The sequence below is a fragment of the Astatotilapia calliptera genome, chromosome 7 (genome assembly GCF_964374335.1).
Source record: "Astatotilapia calliptera chromosome 7, fAstCal68.1, whole genome shotgun sequence".
Lineage (NCBI taxonomy): Eukaryota > Metazoa > Chordata > Actinopteri > Cichliformes > Cichlidae > Astatotilapia > Astatotilapia calliptera.
Window position 1 is genome coordinate 52,059,686 of NC_137428.1, and position 25,428 is coordinate 52,085,113.

At 39.4% G+C, this 25,428-nt stretch overlaps 1 protein-coding gene across 1 annotated transcript in view; it reads left to right on the forward strand.

The window, feature by feature from the left end:
* The window catches only part of nell2a (neural EGFL like 2a), an 86,047-nt gene that overhangs the window by 9,946 nt on the left and 50,673 nt on the right, over positions 1–25,428 (forward strand). Inside the window, exons 3-12 of the mRNA XM_026175366.2 lie at positions 1,809–1,959; positions 3,179–3,352; positions 4,328–4,424; positions 6,517–6,589; positions 7,612–7,694; positions 8,083–8,211; positions 10,411–10,513; positions 15,681–15,772; positions 17,355–17,460; positions 18,004–18,132. Of these exons, the coding sequence (XP_026031151.2) occupies positions 1,809–1,959; positions 3,179–3,352; positions 4,328–4,424; positions 6,517–6,589; positions 7,612–7,694; positions 8,083–8,211; positions 10,411–10,513; positions 15,681–15,772; positions 17,355–17,460; positions 18,004–18,132 (1,137 nt within the window). The remainder of the gene's footprint in view (positions 1–1,808; positions 1,960–3,178; positions 3,353–4,327; positions 4,425–6,516; positions 6,590–7,611; positions 7,695–8,082; positions 8,212–10,410; positions 10,514–15,680; positions 15,773–17,354; positions 17,461–18,003; positions 18,133–25,428) is intronic.

The window sequence follows — 25,428 nt, forward strand, 5'->3', positions numbered from 1 at the left end:
TCTTCCTGCTCTGGCTGTGCTCACCTCACACACAGCAGGGTCTTTTACCAGAAACTCACACAACACCTGGTGACATAAATAAGGTTAAAGACACGAGATAAACTAGCATCTCTGCAAACACACGGCTACATTAAGCTCCAATTTTAGAAATAGAAATGTTCCTCTTCTGTTTTCGCTTATTTTGAGATGAGAGTGGTTCACAACGGTAATTTGAAAGAGAGCAAATGTGGGAACGTGAACTTGTGTGTTCACACAGGAAAACAAGTCAAAAGGAAAAAAAAAAGAGCACTTTGATTGGCAAGCTGTTGTCACGCACTCTGACTGTTGTTTATCATCATCCACTGATACAGCCTTAGTGTTGTAGGTGGGTGTAAAGGCCAGAACAACAAGGGCCAAATCATTATGGTAGATGACTAGGTTAGAGCAACTCCAAAATGACAGGGCTTGTGGCGCGCCTTTGACTAGAAGCGGTGAATAGCTGTCGAAGACAGTTTAAAAAATGGATGTAGCTACCGTGACATTACCCACTGTTTTCTGAAGTCCCATTTTGAAGACTTGATGAGATGAGTGTTTCTGACAAAACACAGGATGTGTGGGATCAACTTTGATGTAATTCACAGCTCTTTGAAGATGCTGGAGCTAAAAAATGTTTGTATCAGATACCACAGAGCATTCTCAGGTCTCTTTGTGTTTATGTGGGTCAATTATCCTACAATACAAAGGACAAACAGCATATTAGACAGAGGTGGTCATCACTGTCCAGCTGGTACAGTATTTGGCAGCAAAGGGTTGTTGCAGGCGGACAACTTCAGAAGTTTTGCTTGAGGTGAGATTTACAGCAGCTGGCCTTTATTAGGAAGCCATGAGTTTACAATAAACTATATATATGAACAATTCTTGGACCAAAAACAGTACTCAAGCTGTTTTCCAAATGAATGCAGTAAATGTCAAAGGTTTTATTTGGGAAGTATTTGACTTGCAGCTTAATAAAGCTTTTAAGCTTGGCACTTTTTTGTTGTTCTTTAGCATTTTGCTCTCACTTTAATAAATAAACTGTAATTTGTGCCAGTGCTCTGAATGTTTAGTGCTGATTTTTATTTCATGAATTAAAATTTATCAGGCTTGTCTTATGTCACTACATGAAATATTTATAAAATCCCAGCAGAATGTTGTCTAGTTTTCCACAATACAGCAGATTCACTAGAGCACATTTTACTCATAACTTTCACATCGACTAATTTGTTATTCTTACTAAATTGTTAATATTATATATCAATAGTGGCAATAGAGTTAACAACAAAAGGAAAAGGAAAAGTTGTGTCGATTCACTGTTTCAACCAGAACTTCTGTTTTTCATACATCGTTAAAGGAGCTGAAAAAGAATAGATAACTCATTTAATTTTTATTTATATAGAACCAAAGCACAACAGCAACTCCCTTTTTAATGAGAAGATTCCTCATGTTTCTTCCATCTGTGGTGACTGGTTTGGGAGAGAAGGGAAGAGGGAGACATAACAGGAAACAAAGTATGGAAGAAAGCCAGTAATTAATAATAATTAATGATTAAATGCAAAGTACGTAAGTAAGTAAGCACAAAGAGTGAAACGCAGTGAGTGAAAAAGAAAAACTTATGGGAAACCCCATAAAGACTCAGGGTCTCTTGATCCAGCTCTAGCTAAAGACACATTGTTAGTTCTGGAGTTTATTTTCCCAGTGGGGATGTTTTGGTCAGATGAATAGACAGTCTTTCTGAGGACGTACTTATTGATGGTATTAATAATTTCTTCTAATCCCTGTCTTTAATCCAGGGTCCTCCAGGGAAGTAAAAGCTCCCATGGAGGTCTCAGAGCAAATGGTCCAGAAGCTAAGAGGCAAGAATGAGTTTACTGTGTTGGTGACCCTCAAACAGGATCACCTGAACTCTGGGGTGATCCTCTCCATCCATCATTCTGAACACAGGTAAGATCACTTCTCGTTTCACCACGTGTGTAAAACGGCTTTTGTCGTACACAGGTAAAGTGGAGCATTAGCTAATTTTGGATTTATTTGCAGATACATGAATGGAATACACTAAATAAAATACATTTTAAGAAAGTTCAGTGATTCATGTGTATCACTGGGAAACTAAAGTATAGCTCATTTAGTACAGTGAAGCCTGTCAGAATAAATCTCCCTGCCCAATGATTGCAGTTTCGCTCTAAATTTAGTAACTCTCTGTTCTGTCATATGAGCAGACTGGATATTTGTATTTGATAAGCATTTAGATGTTTTACACACTAGTCAAATAAACAAAGAAAATCACCCTGTATGCCAGAGTATTATTCACAGTCCATCAACGATGCAAGCGTCGAGTCTGTAATTGTGAATCGAAAACTGATGAGACACTATCTGCAGTTAGCATGCTAATGTTTTCCATTACTTTGTGGTAGCTGAGCCGTTGGATGATCAGAACAGCAATCTAAATTCCACATAATGCGTTGATTGAACAGTCTGTACATTAAAGTCGGTCCTGAGAAGAGAGCTCACAGGGATGTTAATGACTTTCTCCCACTGATGATTAGCCTTCCCAGCCATTCATATGCAACAAAGCAGCACTGCATGGTTTCATTTAAAACATGGCAGAAATAATTCAGCGTCCAAAGTGTTAGCTAGCGCGTTTATGGAGTCAAGATGAATGTGCATGCACGGCTAGGGGAGAGTAAATCTATTAGATGTGGTTTGCAGATAAATCAATTCCATTGCTACACTGTCTATTTTTCTTTTGAATAATGTTTCTTGAAAATGACTCTTGTTCAAATAAGTCTGTCTTTAAAACGCTGAGGTGATGAGTGTGTATCGGCAGCTCTTTCCATTAGTGTCACTGTGCTGGGTGAATCTCGGTGGTGTGGAGAAGAGGATTCTCCTGGAATACTAATGCTCTAACGTAAAGAGTTGAATCGCTGCATGCGGGCCATTGCTGTGTGCTGCTGATGTTGCATTAGACAGCAATACAGCACCCCTATGTTTAGCCTTTAATGTGATCAAATTCTTAATAGAGGAGTTCAGACAGTTTTGCATTTCTTTGTGTAACAAATACATTTTTTTAAGCAACACGACTTTGCAACACTGTAAGACGCAGGAAGGTGTCACAGAACTTACCATGGTTTTTACTTAAGTTGCTGGAACTATTGTGTTGCAGGTTCCTGGAGCTCGAGAGCAGCGGCCAACGGAGTGAAGTACGCCTTCATTATCGCACCAAAGGGCAGCAGGATCACACGGAGGTGTTCCCTTACAGCCTGGCTGACGACCAGTGGCACAAGGTCTCTGTCGCCGTCAGCGCATCTCACGTCATACTACATGTGGACTGTAACAGGTAAGATCCTGGATTGAGAGTCTTCGCTTTTAAAAGGAAAAATACAGATTTAAATGTCGCTTGTGTATCAGCTTCAAACTTTGCATGTACTAATCTCATGCAACATACCGCGCAAGGACCTTCATTATCTGAATGACCTGATCTGCCATAATATAATTAATTCACATAAAATCTGTTTTCTGAGTTTCTGCAATGAGTTGCATTTGTAAGCCTCCAACTCACACGGCAATAGATACTGCTATGTTAAATCATGTAAAAATTATTGCAATGACTCCAGGCTTAGAGAGATACCGATTTTAAATTTGGGGAAAAAAGAGATTTCTCATACTGAATTAGCATGTGGTGCTTTAATTTAAATAGGACTTTAAATTACTTTAAACTAAGTGATCAAATCTATTCTGGATCATCTTTCAGGGTTTTTTTGTCTGTGTCTTTGCATGGAAAAATACAATGTGTAATATCTCTCCAAAAGCAGAAACTCACTGAAAGACAATAGTGAAACCAAAACCTGTTAGGTAACAATACGGCGCTTTAAACTATGGTTTGTGTTTTTAGGCCATGACATGCTGCGTTGTGTATGGACCGTGTTCACTTGCTGACTCTGGCATGCACGTATCGACATCGGCCATATGTCTCATGGGTCCGGCGCAGGTTGAACTCACCTTGAGGAAACCGGCGTTTTTACATGCCTCTGCTGCTCACTATGACATGGGAGTCACTGTTTGCGTGTGATGATCCTTCTTGGCACGATAAGAGAACAGACGGCAACGCCATGTGCATCCAAGAAAGCATGTGGCTATCTATACCCTGCATAGGGAAAGAGTTAACAGAAGGATTTAAAAGGGCAGGACCTGCAGTGTGGGTGGGGGGTGGGGGGTGGGGGGGGCATCTTTTCATCACATGAGCCAAACAGGTAGCATAACTGACTTTTTTGTGATTTTAGCCGTTGACCAATTTATGATCATGTTTTTTCAGGATCTATGAGCGGGTGGTGGAACCTCCCTACATGGACATACCCGAGGATACTTCCTTTTGGCTCGGACAGAGAAACGCTGCTCATGGCTTCTTCAAGGTTAATGCTGCAATAAAAACCTCTTTTCCAGAATATATGCATGCTGATGCCTCTCCTGATCTGTCATTACTAAGCCATAAATGATTCAGAATAGCACAAACAAGTAATTCATTTCAGCTGCGGCACCATCTTTTCACCCCGTACTCAGTCTTGGTTTATACTGTATCCTTTCCCTCTTTGTTTGGCTTGTTTGTTTTTATTTATTATAGCTGTTGGATTTAATTGCATGCATTTCTCAAGGCTTACCATTTTAATTTGAGGGCTGCTCTGCCTACCCTAGGAATTGACATTTTTTTGTCACTGTTTGTTCCCTGTGACTTAGTCTGCAGCTAAGCCCAGTGCAATTATCTCAGCAACCCCCACCATGCTTATTTGGGAGAAATCATTAAATAGCCTCTGGACTATGCTCATTAAGCTTAGTCTATAGTATTGTTTTTCAGACAGAGAGACTTATATCGCCTCTTTCAGACTAGACCGCACTCCCAAATTTCCCACCTGGGGAGACTTGCTGGGGCAAAATGTCAGCTTACTAGCAATTTTAACTACTTTAATCAATCTGCTGGTGACTAGGTCTGTGTTTGATGGTGCGGTGGTGGCTGTGTGTATGTGTACCTGTTAATGCTTTATACACTATGTCCTGGCATTTGAATTTCCTCTGTGTTAATTGGTTGATGAAAGAAGCTCTGGAGGTCACCCACTAATCTTGTCACACAGCAGCATCTTTCCTCGCCACTCTGTGAATCCTTGATTAGTTGCTGGGAAGACATCTCCTTTTTTTCTTTTTCTTTCGTCTTTTTTAAACACTACTTCATTAGGACACATGCACGCCCACACACATAGAGAAATGGTCAATATCTGTATGTGTTAGCTAAAAATGAGAAAATCATCATTAAGACTTTAGACAGAGCACATGCACTGTTGCTTCTTTACTCAAGAAGTTTGTTTGTTTGTTTTTTTACATTCAGACACTATAGATAACTAAATGTCTTATCTAGTAACTGAAGTTATTCAGTAGTTCACTTTTTTCTTGGCCTGGTAGGGTATCTAATTTTTGCAGATCAAAAACTGGATTAATTTTTTCTATGTGTTAATATTAAGTATTTTCTCACTGCCCATTAAAAAAATCCCTCTTTACTTTCTAAAATATTGTTGGGCACAGTTATTAAATAATAGCTCCCTTCTTTCACACAAACACAACAATATTTAACCACTAAAAATTTCCTATTCAGCGATGCAAGCAAATAACTGTAATTTGGCATCTTAGTTTAAACAAAACAATAATGTGCAAGTAATATGCAATACACATTATAACACAGTTTCTGTTTATGGTTTGTAGCAGTTGTATTTTGCAGAATTTATACTGTGCCGGTAAGTAAATAGTGTTATTTCAGATTTGATCGACACAGCTCCTATCTTCTGCCATTTCTGCACGTTACCGTGAAAAATCAGCAAATAATTTCCCCAGGATTTTACATTTATGGTTGGCAAATTGAAGTGGCGAGACAATTTAAAAAAACAATTTCTCCTAAGTTGCACTGTTCCACTTCTGTAAAGGTAATAAATGCACCCATGGAGTGAAATGGACCTGGTTACTATGGCAACAGAGTGTCTGAACACAGGTATGTGTTTGGGATTCGGACGTAGGACAATTTGGACTTGTGAAATGATTGAATCTCTATCTCCTGTTTATGCTTATCAGAGGAGATTGGAAAAAAAAAATCCACGTTCCAGCTAAATTGGCCACATAATTAACCTCCTGTAGGTTTGCAGATATGAGATGATTGATCAGAGCGACAGTCTGGGACACATATTATCCAACAATCACCCAACAACCTGTCTGTCATACTTCACAGTGAAAAACACAATTCTACCTGTTTATTTTTGTGAGGATACATATGCTTGGGTCCCACATTATCTCAAACATTAATTAGTTAGACAACTTAGAGAAATATTACCACCCTACCCACACTCCCAACTCTCAAAGTCCTCATGTATTTACTACACCTGCTTGATGTTTCTTCTATATTTTTCTTCTTTTTAGCATGAGGTGTTACTCCCTATGATCAAAAGGTTGTTATGTCTGTGTATGTAGGGAGTGATGCAGGACGTGGAGATCCTGGTGATGCCACAGGGTTACATCTCACAGTGTCCAGACCTTAACAGAAGTGAGTGCAGTAATCCCATTACTGTTGATTCTGAATAACCCTCAAACTTAGTTTACACCGATTTTAACTTATTTACCTGCAACCCCACTTTTAGATCACAGTATAGATAAAACGTACATTTTGTATTTATTTGATATTATTATTTATTATTAGTAGTATTTTTAAATCCTGAGTAGCGCTAAGGCGTTTAACAGTTGTGGGGTGTTTTGCAGTTAGTCAATCAGCAAAAAGTGGGTTTTCTTGTGTGATCGTTATCCTCATTGTTGCCACGATTTTGATGATGGTTCAGTTTTATTCAGTTTTGCGAGGACAAAGAAACCAGCTGTTTATATCAGTGCAAAAAGCTGTGAAATTTTATCTGAGAAAATATGCTAGATGAAATAAACTGTATCAGGCATATTTCAGAAATCGGTTTCACATTACTTTTAAGTGGCAATCTGTGAGACTATTTGATTTAGAAATGTTCTGATGCAATGTTTTTTTCCCCATTCAATCACTGGTTGTACAGTGAAATGTTTTATTGTGCGCTATGATGATGTGTTTTCACTAGGAACCTTTTTTATATTCCAGGTGGCTGTTTTACCTATCTCATTGTTAGAGTTTCTGCAGACAAAAACTATTTTTGCAGAGAGTGAAAACCACACACCCACACCTCATGCTTTAAAATGATTTTTCACATGGATTATATGTTCCTGTCCCTCAAAAAGTTTGCTTAATGCGTTTTCCAGTAAATTACACCCTTTTACAGAGAGGACATTTTTTTGTAATATAAAATAACAAGTGAAATTTCCTCCTTCAAAGAAAAAAACATTAGCAAGTATTATTAATGTTATTATTAATTATTAACTATTACTGTTAAACTACTGAACTGTTTCTACTATTAAACGTGTTTAAAAACTGTTATATGGTTAGACAGGTTTTTATCTGCTATAGTTATGATGCAGTTAACATAGATTTTTAGAAATGATGACCACGTTATTGCACGTACCTAAGTTACTTTTGTATTGTTCCTTGTATGTCAGCATGTCCAACCTGCAATGATTTCCATGGACTAGTGCAGAAAATCATGGAGCTACAGGATATACTTGCAAAAACATCCAGCAAGGTAATGTAATGTGTATGTTATTTGTGCTGATTTGACATTTAATCCAAAACAGAGAGAGGAACGGTAATTGCTCCTTTGAATTAAATGAGTAAAATATATCCCCTTGTCAGTACGGTTCTGTTATTAACATTCACTGCAACAGGCATTCAGAGCCGTATTAACATTTGGCTCTGCCTATTAATGAACTCTTTTCTCTTCTGATGGAGAGACTGAGAGTGTATGAGGTGTTAATAGTATGAGTTTTGTGATGCTACTGGTTTGCTTTTGAAGCTCCTTTTTTCATGTGAATATAGACATAGAATGAGGCTGACTCATGTCTTCTTTTCTACTTGGTTTTTGTCTTTCGGGTGTGTTGGGGGGGGGGGGGGGGGGGGTGTTGGTGGTGCAGCTGTCCAGGGCGGAGGAGAAGATGAATGGGCTGGATGGCTGCTATTGTGAGAGAACCTGCAGCGTCAAGGGGGTCGTCTACAGGGAGGATGAAAGCTGGACAGATGGCTGCAGGAATTGCACATGCACGGTGGGGCTTCTCACAAGGGTGCTCGACTGCTTCTGCGTGCATGCTAGTGTGTGTGTGTCTGACCATTAAAAAGAAAGGGGAGGGGACATTCGGTTTTGTGATTGTGTGCATTTGAACATACTGGGTCTGAAATTATGTACTTGTCTCGCTGTGTGTGATTATATGTTTGCAGGCATGTGAGCGAGATATGAATGTGTGCGGGCATTTGTATGAATGGGATATGCATTTGTGTCTGACAACATGCATTTTTAATCATGCATTGTTGTATTTATTGTATCGTGTGCATGCCTCAGTTGATGTGCGACTGTGTGTGCAAGCGTCTGTGTGTAGACATACATTCTCTGCTCTTATTGTAAGCTGCCTTTTTGTCTTGAACCCCTGTTGATCAAGTGTGTGAAGATAGGGCTTTGGGTGAGGTAGAGGTGCAAAGTGCAGGGGCACCGTTGTTGACAGCTTGTAGTATCATTATTTTCATGCACTAGCTTGAGGGTTGCCCTAGTTACCCAAGAAAAGATACTGTATTAAAAACCTCCACAGTACTCAGGATTAGACGCATCAACAGCAGTGCTTAATAATACGCTATTCTCTCAAGGGTCTACTTTGTGCTGCACAAAGTGTGAATAATTGCCAAAAGAAGAATTATAAGCGGCTGGAGATCTTGTGCTTGTACTACATCGACAAACAGATTTCACTGGCTTTCAGTCTACTCAGCTTCGGAACATGAAACTCATTCACTGCTACTGAACTGCTCCAACCAGCCAATGAGATGACTTTGCGCACCACTGCCCAACATGCAAAAGATAGGAAATCACATATCTCTCAGTGCACCGCACCTAATTGCACTTGACAGATGATAATTATCATCAGGGATTTGTTCTACCCACTCATCCAATGAAATCGCTTCATTCGTCGGGATAGATGTTTTGCCACTCCTGGGCTGCAATTAAGGCATTAAATGGGATATGTTCTTACCTTATGTGTGGTAATTAGCTGTGACCTTTAAAATTCAAAGGTCATGCATTAAGATGTTATCAATTATGTGGATCAGGTTCATAAATGTTGCTGTCACAGAGCTTTCATCCGTGGAAACTATGTTAATTACAGTAACAGCCGGAGAAAAGGAGATAGTATTGAAATATGTTAGATATGCAGATTACTGTAGAAATCTTCAGTTTAGTGGATTCGCAGCACAGTATTCATAGTCCTCGGCTTGGCCAGAACCCTCTGAATATTTAGAAGATGCAACATAGGATTTGGGGGGTTGAGTAAGCTGCAAACATCTGTGCATCCTGTGATTTATAATGTATTTATAATGGCATAATTACAGTCTAAAATGCATTAATTTCAATAGCAGCCTTGCATGCATTTAGCCTATGCCAATTATACAAATGGGGTGAACAATATAATAGAAACATCAACATAATGTAGTAGTTCATCATTACCAAAAAATCAACAAATACTAGCTTCATAAAAATATAATTTATTGATGGACCACTGTGTTTAGCTTCAATTGTATGTTGGACAGTAAGGATTTAAAAATGGCTGACAGAAATTCCAATGTATGTCCAGGAACAATGTTATTAGCCAATATCAGCCTTTGATATTAGCTGTTTCATCATCATTTATAAAAGCCAGTACATAAATTAAAAAGGAAGAGATGTGAGAAACACCCTTCAACTATTTTATGAGTGTCGACACTGCATAGATTGCCCACCAGAGGGCGCTCTGTAACTTTCCTGCAGTACCCCACCAATTACCACCAAACAGTACTGCCAGGAGTTCTCGAGTATTCCAAGTAAAGATTATATTTAATTAGCATTGTTATATTATGTTAATGAGGACAATTATTGGGGAAATCTATTTGCGTTTGAAAGAAAAAACAATATTGGCCGACATATCAGATTTTTAAATCACCAAATATCATTGTGGGTATCGGTAAAACCCGATATTAGTTGTTTTTCAGTTTTTCCAGTCTTATTTTTTAATGTTAAATCCTAATTATTATATATCTTGTTCAAAATGTAGTATTTGCCCAATTTAGGCGATTATTTCCAAAAAAGAAAATCAATATAAATATAGTCAGATTTTTAGAATTGTTGATACTGAAGTAATATGTATCAGTTCAAGCACCAAACGCCCAGTGTCACTTGAGTTCTACTAGTCACTCTTTAAACTAAGTGTTGTGTTTCTCTCTACCAGAATGGCACGGTGCAATGTGAGGCCATCTCCTGCCCTCCCCCTCAGTGCCCGGCGGGCACAGCGCCTGCCTACGTAAAGGGTGCCTGCTGCAAGGAGTGCCAGCGTGAGTGAAGTACCCTTAACCTCAGCACCCTCCTACACTCATACAATCATAGACACAATTGCGCACAAACGCGCACACATAACAGCAAAACAACCTCCATCACCAGATTTAGAGCACATATAACGCCTCCACAAGGGCTGCCTGACAATTGACCAGGGCTCTGCTGTGTTGCTAAGCTACCTCCTAACATGTCTCTTGAGATGAGTCCATCCTTTTTGCATATACATGGACCAATCAATTATTCACTAGCTGGCTTTCAAAACACAGATGGCCACCAGTCACACAGACATGAGCCAGTAAATCTGGGATCGCTGCATGTGATGTAAACTAGTTCCTATTTATGGCATGGCATGTTGAGGCTGTGAGAAAAGTGAAGAGGAAGGGAATGTGAAGGGTCTAAAACGATGCTCATAATCACACTGGCAATAGTGTCTCCATAAATGTCCATTTATTAACTTTTGAACACTGATATGTTCTAGCTGGATAAATAATTCCATTTCATCACATTGCTACATAGAGGGTCTGTTTTTTTTCTTTTTTCCGAAAGACTTTGAGCTAAGCAATGAACTCTTATTAGCCTCTTCACCGCAGCACTCTGCATCTCATATTCTCTCAATTCCCCTCTCAATAAAAATGGATTTCAGTGGGTATTATCGTATTATCTTTTTTTTTTTACATTCTGCTGATAGTATCCCAAATGAAACTTTAACAGATGTGATATATTTTCTTTTGAGAGGCAAAAAGAACTGCCCGCCAACTTATAGAACACAATCTAGCACATGCATTAAGCAAAGGAATTTATTACCGTACGTCTGAGTGTTTTCAATAACTGGTGTTCTCACCTGAGATGTGTTGAAGGTTACACACCATATGAGCGATAGAAAAATGTACCAGACTTTGTGCGTGTGTATAGTATTTCTTAGCAGATTTGACTCCACGTCTTGTGCAGGCTGACTTCATTTGAGAGCTTCTTCATCACAAGCACCCACGCACTTCTGCCATCCCTCTTCCTGCTTTGCTTGTAAGCGAAAGACACAGTGAAAATGCTGCAAAAGCAAATAATAGACAAGATTTACTCTCTATCAGGAAGAGACAATTAGTCTGGGATGCTAATCATCTCGTGTCAGCATCTTTTTCCACGGAACCATAGGCCTAGGCCGATACGCAGGGGCTTTAAGCGGGACTGTAAATCTGCTGCCGTGTTACCCAAATACAAACACGTAGCAAGTAATGCCCTTAAACTCAATATCCCTATTCTCCCTTGTGTCAATGAGGTAGACAAACACACAGCTAATTACACGTGCTCTCGCTTTGGAGAGAAGTGTACCGCAAGTTTCCTTGCTACAAAGACATGATTTGCTCTCCAAATTAAAGGCTTATCTCACAGCGCCGGGCCTTCCAGGGAGGAGTTCTGAGTCTCTATGTTTTTGTGTGTGATTGTCTGTCAAGTAGAGCGCCAAATGGCTGTTTCAGAAGTCCTTCGCTTTTATGATACGCTGCTTTGTGATAGGGCCTGACCTCCAGTGTCAATCATTTCTCCCCCTTGTATCAGACTAGATCTGTCTGACCCCAACTGCTCATCAAACACACGCTTTCTGCCCATGTGATTATTTTAACCTCCACCACCCCAAGAACCCCCAGTTACATGAAATAGCTTCTCCTCAGTGCCTCACTCAGGAGTGCTTTCTCCCTCTGCATATTAATTATGCCATCACTTCTTCTGTTGTTACTTAATTGAGTTTGACACGCTTGATTTGGTTCAACTGTATTCACCTGAGGGCTTTAAAAAAAAGGCCTCACAAAAAAAGTGTAAATAATAAGGACAGAGTGCGTGATGCACGTTAAACAGCACTGTTAAATAACTCTTGACATCTAACTAGTGTTTGCGGTCACAGCTGAGCGGAGACGCACAGATTTGGGTTCAGCAGTTACAAAAAGAGAACAGTATGAGTCAAATCTTTTTCAGATGAAACAAGAAAAAACCTCACAATCTGAACAAGAGCCTCTATTCTTTACAAACAACAGCAATTCAGATCAACTTCCTGTTAGATCCACATCATCTACGAATTTCAAGAAAGGTCCCCTAAACAATTTCTAACACTCCTTACTTTCCCTTTAACTTATTATTTCAAATGGAAGCTCTCACATCATTTGTCTTTTTTAGTTTGTAACATTTGGTCATTTTCTAAAACAATGCTGTTAGCTTTGTGGCATTTAAAAAACAAGGGTCATAATGTTTGCTTCCTTTTTTTGAAGTAATTTTGTTTGTCTGGATATAAACCAAGTAGAAATGAGCTCAGGGCTTGTGCAATTTCTGTTTGAGATAATTTTCTTACATGTCACTCTGACCTCTTTTCAAAATATTTGAATCTTTCTGCTCTGCCAGCCTGGAGAAAAATAGTGTCTCTTTATCAACTGTGTATTTAGCTTACGGGCGTGGTGCATTTTTTTTTAAATTATATTGATTTAACTTGGTGGGAGTTACACATGCTTGCATTGACCAGTTCTTAGTGTATTCACCACCTGCAACACATGCCAATTTCCTCTGCTTAGTTTTCAGCAACCGAATTGTTGTTCCTTGCGTGTAGCTTAAACTGTGAGCTCTCTCATGATAGGATGTAAGCAGATTATAAAATTCTGATGAGCCTTTTTTTAAAGAGCCTTTTGTCCTCATTATTTCAGCCGCTGGTTGTGAGGTCTAGTAAATTAGTTATGATGATGCGATTTTACAATTCAGATTAAATTTGTATCGGAATTCTTCAGAGAACATGCAGATTCCAAATCTTTTCAAGCCGTATAAGAAGCTCCAAACCAGAATGAAGCATCTGTTCTTCCTGGGGTGAAAAAGTGGTTACCCCTAATTTGGGTGATATTGTGACAGATTGTTTGGCTCTTTTAATTATTTTCCCACATCATACTAAATCATTTGTATGATGTCAGAGAATATATACACTGCTCAAAACATTAAAAGAACACCTTTTCATCAGAGTATAGCATCAGGTCAGTTAAACCTCTGGGATATTAAACTGGCTAGTTAAGTAGCAGTAGGGTGTGTGTGTGGGAGGGGGGGGGGGGGGGGCGTTATTAATTAGTTTCAGCTGCTTTGGTGTTAATTAAATTAATAAGAGGTGCACCAGAGGTACAACAGTTAGACAACTTACAAAACAGGAATGGGTTTACTGTTAGCTGCCACTCTGTTGCTTTTGCTAGTTTTTGCAGTTCTGGATCCTACAAATTCAATTACACATTAATACGTGCCATTACCAGAAGGTTTGCTGTGTCTCCCGGCAGAGTTACAAGAGCATGGAGTAGATTTCAGGGGATGGGTAGTTACTCGAGGAGAGCTGGACAGGGCCGTAAAAGATCCTTAAACCATTAGCTGGACTGGTATCTGCAGGAACAGGATGAGCACCGCCAGAGCTACAAAATGAGCTCCAGCAGCACACTGTGTGAATGTCTCTGACCAAACAATCAGAAACTGACTTCATGAGTGTGGCCTGAGTGCCCAACGTCCACTAGCGGGCCCTGTGCTTGCTGCTTGGCATGATGGAGTCTAATTGGCATTTGACATAGAATATCAGAATTTGCAGGTCCACTACTGGCGCTCAGTGCTTTTCACAGATGAACACGTGCCAGAAATGAAACGTTCTGGAGAAGCCATGGAGAACATTATGCTCCCTGTAATACGGTTCAGCATGACTGGTTTCCTGGTGGGTCCATAATGATCTGGGGAGGCATATCCATGGAGGTATGCACAGACCTTTGCTAGGCAGGCTGACCACCATTAGTATCAGCACAACATCCTTGGACCAATGTCAGACGTTCCTGGTGCACAACAATACCCGGCCTCATGTGCTGAGGATATGCAGGGAGTTCCTGGAGGATGAACATTGTCAGACATAGAAGACACACATGCACTTAGGGGCCACACGAATCACTCAATACTATTCTGAGTTATTCTGGGTTGAAAGCCTGCTGCATCATTTTTTCAATTTGATTTTCGGAGTATCTTTGAATTCAGCCCTCTGTAGGTTGATGATTTTCATTTCCATCAAGTGATGTGGCATCCTGTCCTTCCAAACACATTACCCAGTCCATATGACTCATGTATACAGCATGATTTTTTTCGTATTGAGTGTTGCTTTCAGTGTGTCCCTTTATTTATTTATTTTTTATCAGTGTATATATGAAGAGACAGTTTTGATCATTAGGTTCGATCTAAGGTTTTACCGATGAATTAATTTGAAAAGAAAGAACAATAAAGAAAATTCAAATAGAAAGTCATTATTTTCCAATTAATGAGGTTATGAATTCAAAATGAATTATGGCCATCTTGTTTTTCTTTGCATCTGATTGGTAGCTGAAGACATTATTAACTTATTAAGGGCCAATCTGAGAAACCAGAAGGCTTTTGTGCTGGCTTAACCTATGGATAATATTTTTTTGAAGGGACCATGTCCAGTGGATATCCAGGCAAAGACTGTGTTATTATGTGGTCCTTCTTTACAAATGCAGATACATTTTTAAAAAGCTAATAAAAATTGTTTTTGTTTTAACTACAATAGATTACAATAACACCATATAAGAAAGTGCCGTCCCTGCTTTGCTCTCTGTGGAGATCATTGATCTGCATGTAGCATGAGCCTAGCTGCTCTACCTTATCAATAGAATCTGAATACTTATATGCAAAAAAATAAAAAAAATAAATAATGAAAATGTATTCAACAGCTGTTCAAACTCAAGCATCATAAGTACTGAGCTGTTATCTGTTTGGAAATGAAAGGTGTCATTGTTCGCATCCTTCCATCTCCAAACCCGGCAACTGCAAGCGCTTTGTTGCATTCTTCATTTGTATTTTTTTACTCACATGTAATTCTACGGCTTTCACACAGTTCAGCTAACATTTCTGCTACTCTTTGGTGATCATTAAATATTGTCTAAATGTCTTACACCAGCACATTTTTTGGACCTGCATTAATTAATTAAAAATAGGTCACAGCCATTTAAAAAAGGGAGATGTAGGGTTATTATCCTGTGCAGATGATAAACCAACGCAGATTTTAAAAAGCACAGTGTTTTTTTATATGCATATTTGTTTAATGTTTGTTCATTGTGCCATTTATTTATTTAATTATTTATTTGTGTGCATTTATGTGTCTGCTAACAGCTGTGTGCTTATTTGGTGGAAGAGAACTGGTGGAAGGAGATCAGAAAGCTGTACGTGACTCTGCTGGCAGGTGCCTGCTGTTTGAATGCAGGGTAAGTCATATCAGCACACACACACAAAGGCACGCACGCAAGCAAACACACACACACACACACACACACACACACGCAACCACTTTCATTTAGAAGGCTCTTTAGAACGTCTTTTAGAAAGAGACCCCACATTACCTCATGGACCTAAACACTTCAAGTCTCCTAATTTCCATATTGCTCTGCATGACAGCTTACTAAATACTTACGCTGTGTGACCCACTGTGGCAGGATACAATACCCCATCTTGTGAGTTTGTCCGCTTTAGCTCAATGTCATTGATCTGTCTTGTCGCTGTCCTACAAAAAAAAAAGAAAAAAAAGAAAAGAAGACTGAATCCCACTACTCAATTTTACATTTGGAGGCCAAAATGTAAAAAAGAGGTGTACCTGTCAGTCAGAGAATGCCACATCTATTCTTCAGTACCAATCATCAGATACCACAGTGGTCCCAAATTAGATTCATTCCCCAATTATTCAAAGTATTTGCTTTTGTCTGCCTGGTGCACCAGATGGGTGGGTTGCTCACTTTTGGGAGTAATTCGCTTGATGACATTATTCCAGGCAGGCCCAATCAATCACAGAAAAATGATTTGAAGTTTTTAATCACCCAGCTCTATCATATCATCCAGCTCCTCCATGAATTCTGCAAACCTCCATTAGAATCTGCAGTTTCAGACAGCTGCCTGGCTTGCTTGCCCACACCTGGCCCATCTGTAGTCCCAGTTAACTGACTGGCAGTCACAGGCAGATCAAAGAAGTGCTGTCAGTCAGCCCACTGCTGCAGACTTCTGCAGGCTTCCCCTGACAGCTGCTTGTCACGTCTCTGATCTTCTGTCTGCCTGCTGGCTGCGAGGGAGGTGGGTTGGGTTGGGGGTGCAAGTTTTGGGTGGTGGGTGCCCAGAAGTAGATGGCAAGGCTTGTTTGGAAAGTTGTTTGGGGACTTTTGGGGGAAGACTTTTGGGGACTTTTCGGCTCACGCACTTTACCTGTGCATGGCATATTGTGCATGGCATATTATAAGGACGCCTTTTTAACCTCCTGATTTAAGGTTATCCTTAGGAAAACATTTGTCCACTAGGAATTAACAGAGGAGGTCTGTTGTTTTTGTCGAACTATCTGTGGCAATCTGGAATCTAAAAGGGCATCAGCTGGAGGTACAAGGATGAGATCATCACATTGGCCTGCCAAAGGCATGCAGGGAAACAGAACCTCATAATCAGGTTTTACACTCTGACTAAACGCACATGCAGGGATAATCTAGAAGATTGATTCACTGTTAGTGTAATAAAGATGCATCATAAATCCTGATGTAAATTGCTGAGGATAACAAGAGAAGAAGAGCGTGCTTTCCCCTTCTTCTTTCCCTTTCCACAGGTAGTTTTTTTGGGGTGAAAAAATGTGATTGACCAATGAGTAATTGGCTTATAATGAACACAGCGGGAGCAGGGAGAGTGGGGCCATGAAAGAGGAAACACAATGGATGAATAATTACCTATATAATTACCTCTGGGCCCTTAGGAAATGAAGGGGGCAGAGTTCACCTAAGAAGTTGCTGACAAGGATTTTGCCTCCTCTCTTCACAGGACAGGACCATGCATCGAGTGGTCCCCAGTGAGCCTTGTCCCGAACTCAACTGTCCGGAGTCGGAGCAGATTGCTTTGAGTGGCAGATGCTGTAAAGTCTGCAGAGGTATTGAAGAAGCATGATCTTATGCTTCAGAAAACATGCAAGAATTCAGACCTGTTAATGCACGAAACCTCCACACCTTTGGAGCATGTTTATATGCTAACTGTTTGATTTTGACATTTGATTTCAGGTCATTCAGCATGCCATTTACACTTTTTTTTTCAAATGAATTCTCCCTACAAGGTGGTTGGGTAGTTTTTCTGTTCTTTTCTGTAAGAAAGATCTCCTTTATTTTAAAATAAATTGCAGCAGTTAAAAAGTGCATGTGAAAATTGAATTGAAAGTTGTAAAATAATAAGTATGGTCTTTAAATTTTTACCTACTCATTCATAGTGCAGCGTAGTTTTCTGTGAAGTCAGATGTAGAGAGCATATTTGAGTGTATTGCCCTCATATACTAGTAAAAACACCACAGTTAAGATACTGTGGAGGGAAAAAAAAAGGTGTGGAGCTATGATATAACCTTTCGACTGCCTCTGTATGCCTCTGTCACTCCTCTCCTTTTCTATCCTCTGAGTCTCACCCTTTTCCTCCCTGCCTCCCGCAGGTCATGACTTCTGCTCAGAGGGCAACGGCTGCATGGAGAACTCTGACTGTGTGAACCTGGAGGCAGGAGACTGCTGTGTTTGTAAGGATGGCTTCCGCCCACTGCGAGATGATAATGCCTACTGTGAAGGTATAGTGTGGTTCTGAATAACAATCTCTGTGTTAAAGTTTAGCAACTAGCTGCTCCCAAAAGCAGTGCCCAGACAAAGGCGAAGGTTTTATAGATTTATTGAAAAGCAGAGAACTTGAGTGGGAGAGGGTTTAGAGACAGAGGAGTGAAGAAAGGGTGGTCGGGGTTAGCAGTGTATGTCGGGTGAAAAGCATGATGAGGAGCTAAGTACACAGTAGACTGTCAAATTAAGAATAATGTGCAGAATGGAAAGTTAACATTGGCAACAGAAAGAACAGGAGAAACTGGACCTGAAGTAATGGAGCAGCTAACTCTGGAGGTGATGGTGGGATCTGGCAGGGACTGAGAGGAGAGACAGTTTGATATACGTGGTGAGACAATATTATGTTGTGGTGCCAACCACAGGGGTTTAAGGCTGGAGAGGAATAGCTGTGCACACAGATATGTGTACACGACAGGACCAACAGACTAACAAGAGACAGAAAAGTCTTGGGACAAAGCGCTTTAGAGATGACATTTGCAGCGAGGTGGAAAATGAGGACGTGCTGATCAAAGGATATACTGGATATAAGTCTCTTTATTCTCTCTTACTTTTCTTATTTTTGATGTATTCATTCACTTGTTCAGTGTTCCAAAAGTAATACAGCATTTTTATAATGTTTTATATGAATCATTTTCCTTCCTTTAGACATGCCAACATAATAATAGCCAAGATTTTTCTTTTACTTCTGCAGAGGTCATCTTACAGTCAGTGTGACAGCTTATTTTCCAGCTTCCAAAAGAGTGTTTATGCTTTTCAGTCTGGAGAATTATAAAACGAACTGTACAAAATTTGCCTCAGGCCTTTGGTAGATAATCCAGCACAAAGAATCCAAAACATTAGGTCACCGTTTCTAAATGTTTATAGTTTTTATTTTACGAAGCAGCAGGTTATTTGTTTCCTAGTTTGACTAAATCTCATTCAAAAGGCTACCCCCCACTCTGTACCCAAAAATGTTTGGAAGCTGTAAATAAAAAGAGAATGCAGCTATTTCTGTAAATCATTAAAACCATAAATACTTGTCGAATGTAAAATTGTTTTGATGCTGACAACATGTGTCAGACTGAGAGAACAAAAGACTAAAAAGATGAAGAAGGCTTCAGCACTGTGAACGACTAATAGGGAAAATAGGTGAACATAGATTAACTTAAAAATAATGTACCTCAGTCTTAAAATAAGATAATTTGGGTTTTTCATCCTCAGGTTGCATGATGTCATTAAAGGATTCAGGGAATCTGGAGAAAGTGCTGTACAGGGGACAAGCAGAAACCAGCTCTAAATGGCCATAATCTTTGTGCCCTCAGGTAGCACCGCATTAAAAACAGACTGATTCTCTAGCTGAAGTTACTGCACTGCCTTCGGGAGCAAAAAAACATTGCCATCAAACAGCTACAGCAAATAGTTGCTTGCAAAATCAAAATCATGGACTCTGCGTGCGTTTTGATGCATAAATGGCAGAGAAACCATTCTGTACAGTATTGATGATAGTGTGAGGTCCATAAATATGAGTAACTTCCCATTGATGCAAATGATAAGGCCGGTTTTGGAGCAACATACTGTATGTCGCCATCAAGATGATGTCTTATTCAAGGACAGCTTTGCTAAACCACATCCTGCATTTCTTTAAACTTTTTGGCCTTGTAATCAAACACTCTTTGAAAATCTTCAGCTTGTTATGAAAAATAGAAAAGAATTAATGGTTCTCATCCTAAAACTCCAATTTTGTTATTTAATGTGTGATGTTTCAAGCACACCTGCTCTTCATCAGACTGTGAAACACAGGGCAGCGGCATCTTATCGCCTGTGACAGGTCACATGATTGACCGTGATTGATAGCAATAACATCTCATCAGAACCGAATCGTGCCTTGTATAGGACAAACAGTTGATAAATAATCTACAGGTCATGCATATTGTAACTCAGATAAAGGTGCCTCAGCAGACAAAAGCACATTATGAAAAAACAAAAACTACAAATTAGGCCCCGAAACCCAGGAGAATTAAATAATTTGCAAATGACTGCATTCTATTTAAATGTTATACTTTGCTGGTTTTATGCTTAGTTGGTTAAAGTGTCTGTCTTGTAAACAGGAGATCCTGGGTTCAAATCCCAGCAGTGCCTGATTCGTAGTGTTTGTTGTCATTGTTAACAGAAGGTAGATTTCCACAATTTCATGTACAATGACAATAAAGGGCTCTTCTATTCTATTCTGTTCTTTTCTCTCACACAGCCTGGCTTTCATCAGAGTCAGCTTTTTATATTTTTTACCTAAAAAATGGAAACACATGGGAGCATTTTCAAAATATTTTCCCATAAACCCCTTAGTTGAATTCATGGTCTTTTTTTTCACATAATCCTGTTGTGATGGGAAATGTAATCCTCTCATTATCTGTGTCCACATCAACAATAACTGCTTTTCATAATACAATTCGAGACCCTTGTGTTTGTCTTCTTAGTCAGTAGATTAATTTCTGATATAAAAACAAGCTCAGAGTTTGTATGCGTGCATATGTTATTGGTCTCTCTGTTGGCCATCAGATCGCTCATCACTGAGGTCATGTATTACTAAATGCCTGCAAAGGTTCACAAGTCTGCTGCCTTTCTGCGCTTTTAAGTCAAACACAATGGGATTAATTATATCAGCGCTCTTCCTTTACACAAAGAGACACTGTTTTCCTTTATTGCCTTTTGAACGCCCCACACTTTTAAATTGCCCGACTGAAAAACACTGTCTCCACCTCATTGAGCAGGTCATTTTATGTTGATGGGGAAGCTATGAAAAACCTGCTCACAGAGTTCAAACGTTCACCCTAGAAATTGATGGCGCTTCAGATGAATTTCTCATCTGCCATCTTGGTGGAATCTTACCAGATGCGTCATTAAAAAATGATAACTTTATCATCTCCAATGCTATCCTGTACTAAAAAATGTAGCAAACATCATGTAATAACTGCTACCCCTGTGTATCTCTGGCGTTAATGAGCAAACAGGGTATCAAAGTTATTTAGATTCATCTGCTTTTGACCCCGACAGCTGCCCTGTCAATATTCAGCCTTCTTGGTCTTTCTTTTTTTTATTGTGTCTGTGCAGTTTTAGACCCTCAGTCCGTGAGTTCATGCCTACAGTCATCGCTCTCTCTCTAATGTAATCAAGATGTGGCTCAAGTGTCACATAAGAAGACAGGCTTCTTATTTTATTTTTTTTTAAATTGTAACAAGGGTGTAAAATGATTGAGTAGTAGTACTTCACAGCTTCAGTGGATCGCACATTAATTTAGTGATATGAGCAGTTGTCCAGGTAATTAGTCAGAGGGAATCTGCATAATTACAGATACTATCTGACTTAAGTTAATGAGGAGTAATGCTGTGGGTTGCAGGTTGTAATCAAATAGTAAATGCAACCCTCATCCACCATAGCAGTGTATCTCCATGATGTCCTTGAAAACAACATTCAGACAATGGTGGACAATAACGAACATTAACGGCAGCGCCGTTGCTGAGCTGGAACCAGTGTCACAAAAGGTAAGTGTAAACAAATGTGCAACAGGAATAATTTAGCACAGTGCTAAATAATTTGTTTTCTTAAACATTATTGCTGTTGTGTGTTTGTTTACACCTGCCCAGTAATAAATCCCACAGTGGTGGAGGTACTTGCTACTTACTAAACATTAGTTATAGAATATGAAACATTGTACAGCTTCTCAACAGGAGAAAGGAATTTAAAATCCTATACCTAAACCATTACCTTGAAAATATTGCTTATATTGTAGGCAGTACATCAGGAAGATTGTGAGTATGAGTCAGACTGAAGCAAAGGATTTTGTATAATAACAAGAAGACTGAATTTAAACTTTCTGTTGAATTAGTTACATTAAACTTATCTAAACCCCTGTTTTGAAGGCTCGTGTTGAGCTTTTTGGTTGCCTTCATATTTGTATTTTTTAAGTAGACGTTCAAAGTGAGCATCAAGCAAAAATTTAATTATATGCAACATTCACTGACTGGAAGAAATTAGTTTAACATTTAAACCTATTTTCTGCACATTCCAGCACATAAAATAAAATATTTTTTTGTGTTTACACTCAGTCTTTCAAATAAATGCAAGTAAAACACAACAGAAAATAAATAAAATCAAAGACTAGTGGTCCTGTTGCTCTATTTTCACCTGTATAGCAGGAGTGACGTAGGCGGAGGTTTACCCTGGTGCAGGTGTGCCACAGCGGTCAGTGGAACAATCCGCGAGTTTCTCTGTGAATTTCACATTACGTGGTAGCGCACTCGGTGCTTGCTCGGAAGTTAAGGGGTTTTCTTCCCACTCAGTGAACAGCGGACACTAATGTTTTTGTCACTTTTTATGGAATCAAACTCAAAGTAAGGTCAGTTCTTCCACGCTTTAAACGCTGCACGCTCATACTCTCTCCCGCACTCGATATATTATCCATTGTTGATCTGCACACAGCTGTTGTCACGAACGTCGCACTCGCTTACGTCATTGTCATGAGACACTCTCGCAAGAAAATCACGGTTTTAGTAACGCAGTAACGCAACGTGCTTACGGGAAAGTAACAGTAATCTAATTACCGTTTTTGCAATAGTAATCCCTTACTTTACTCGTTACTCGAAAAAGTAATCGGATTACAGTAACGCGTTACTGCCCATCTCTGTTGTCCACACAAGAAGTATGTGAAGTAACAATATTATAAAAGCAGGAAAACTCTTGCAAGCATACAGAGGTGTTAGTGTTACAGGCATAAAATATCTGCGCTGACCATCTTAAGACTTTGAATTGATGGAAACTGAGCTTTCTTTTAGGTCCAGGAATGGGTTTCACCTCTCATCCGAGGGACTTCTTCAGTTCTAAGAAGTCCCTCAGATCATGTGACCCTTACGACTCACATGATAATAGGGTGGGTCAACCGCTCTCAGGGCCATTAGTTGTAAACACAGACCAAAATAAAATTGAATTAGATCGATCGTGTCTGCTGTCACTGACACTCGGCCTGGCATTTCAAGTTCGGATCAGATTGATGTCCCATCCGAATAACTGATCAGTGCATCATTTATACAGAGTATTCAATGTAACAACAAAGTATCACCTATAAAAGCACAACATTAAGTTCTTATAGGATGCACAATACATTACTATACATAAATAAATGTGGGAAGCATACACATGTAGTGTAAATATCCCAGCAAGTCTTTAATTCGTTTCAATTCAATTGAATTTTATTTATTTAGTGCTAAATCACAACAACAGTTACCTTACGGTGTTTTACCTTAATTCAACAGTACAGCTGCTAGCTTGCTACACAACAGATGTAGTTACAGATATTTGTAATTAGTGATTGTTTTTAGGAAGGAAATAAAAGAAATATCCCATTTTCCTAAAAATATATCCAACAAGATAACCAGCATAACAGTGTCACTTAAGCTGAAACAGCTGCAGTATTGTAGTAGTGGGAATTGAAAGACTCAAAAAACATGTTAAAAGTTTGCAGCTTGATTCCTTTTGCTCTTTAGTGATCGCAAGTTTATCACACAAGCTCTTTGAACATTTTCAGCAGTTCATTCTTGTAGAAATAAGGATGTAGCCACCCATGTCATTACCAGCGTAAAAGTGAGTGCAAGCAGACAGACCTGTGCCTCCAACATCAACACTTCAGGCCCCAAGTATTCATCTCCATTCATCTCGAGAGCAGGCTGACTCTTGCTATGAAATTGGATGGCCGTGATTGTGGTTAGTTTTTGCATCAAAGACTGCACAGAGAAACCTGAAATTGAGTCAATTTGATGATGGAGTTCTCTCAAAAGCAATTGATTTTTTCTTCATCTGTCTCTGTACACAGTACATGATTGTGTGTGTGTGTGTGTGTGTGTGTGTGTGTGTGTGTGTGTGTGTGTGTGTGTGTGTGTGTGTGTGTGTGTGTGTGTGTGTGAGTGAGTGATGCTCAGTTCAACAAAAGAATGTTAGTGTTCATGCACCATTTTGTGGCTGCAATGAGATGTAAAGAAAGATGAATGAAACCACCTGCTTTCAATTCTTAATGAGCTTCAATGCAGCAACACTTGTAGGTGGGAGTATAATTCAAACTTTAAGGCAATTATTGTATTGAACAAAGTAGGGAGATTAAAAAAACATAAAAGAAAGAAAAGCATGGGTACACAGCATACAAGACTTTATGTATATGTACACATATGCATATTTTTGGGTTATGTCAAACATAACGCCAAAGATCACTAAAAGCAGAAGCAGATACTAGCTCTTTAAAACATTCCTAGGTCAGAGATGCGCTCAAAATAGCCGATGAGATCACTTCTGTGTAAATTTTTCATAGAAACAGCAGTAGGGAAAACTCAGGGGGATACTAGCCCTGCCTTTGTGTAAGTCTGTGTGGGTGTGTGTGAAGTTGCATGTATGTGTGTGTGTTTGTCTGTGTGTTTGAGCGCTGAGTTCCCCAACAGAAAAAGAGCCCAGTTTTCTCTCCATCCTATTCTCACAGAGCAGTCAGACTGAAGGCCTATTTTGCTACATGCGTGCATGTGTTTAGGACAGAATTAGACAGAGCGGCGAGCAGTGGAGAAGTGACAGACTGTGTGATTGTCTCTAAATTGAACAATCAGTATAGTTCAACGTGTTGAGATAATGCCATTATTCATCTCAGCATTGTAGAGGACTGCAGGCAGAGAGACATCTCCCATTGTTGTCTGCTTTTTGAAATGCCCTACTTTAGAAATTCACTGTCAGAATTGTGCAAAAATAAGAGCTGTTTGATTTTTTTGGTTGCAATCATATGGGAAATGTTAAAAACGGAACAATATTGTGTTAAATGAAGAAGTGGAGTATGCAACGGGGCTTTGTGTGCATACAATATCGCAGATTGTGGCATTTTATTAACTCACTTTACTCGCTTTACATGCAGGCACAGCCTCATTATTGAATTAATCATGATTTAATGAACCGCATTTAGACAAAAGCACTTCCAGTGTTAAATAGTACAACAAGAAGTGAGGTAACTATATAAGCGTTATGGGGTCATTTGATCCAATTTAAAAGTAAAACACCCTACATGAAAGGTATCTAACCATGAAGATATCAGCCTCTAAGATTTCCGTCTCTACTGCAGCACGGTGCTGGAGAATGGAATTTAACTGGGAATGCTTACGACGCGGAAAGTACAGAAGTATCGGAATAGCAGTAGTCTGTGTTTCATTATAAACAAATCAGCAAAACTAGTGACGTGTTTGCCTCAATGCTTC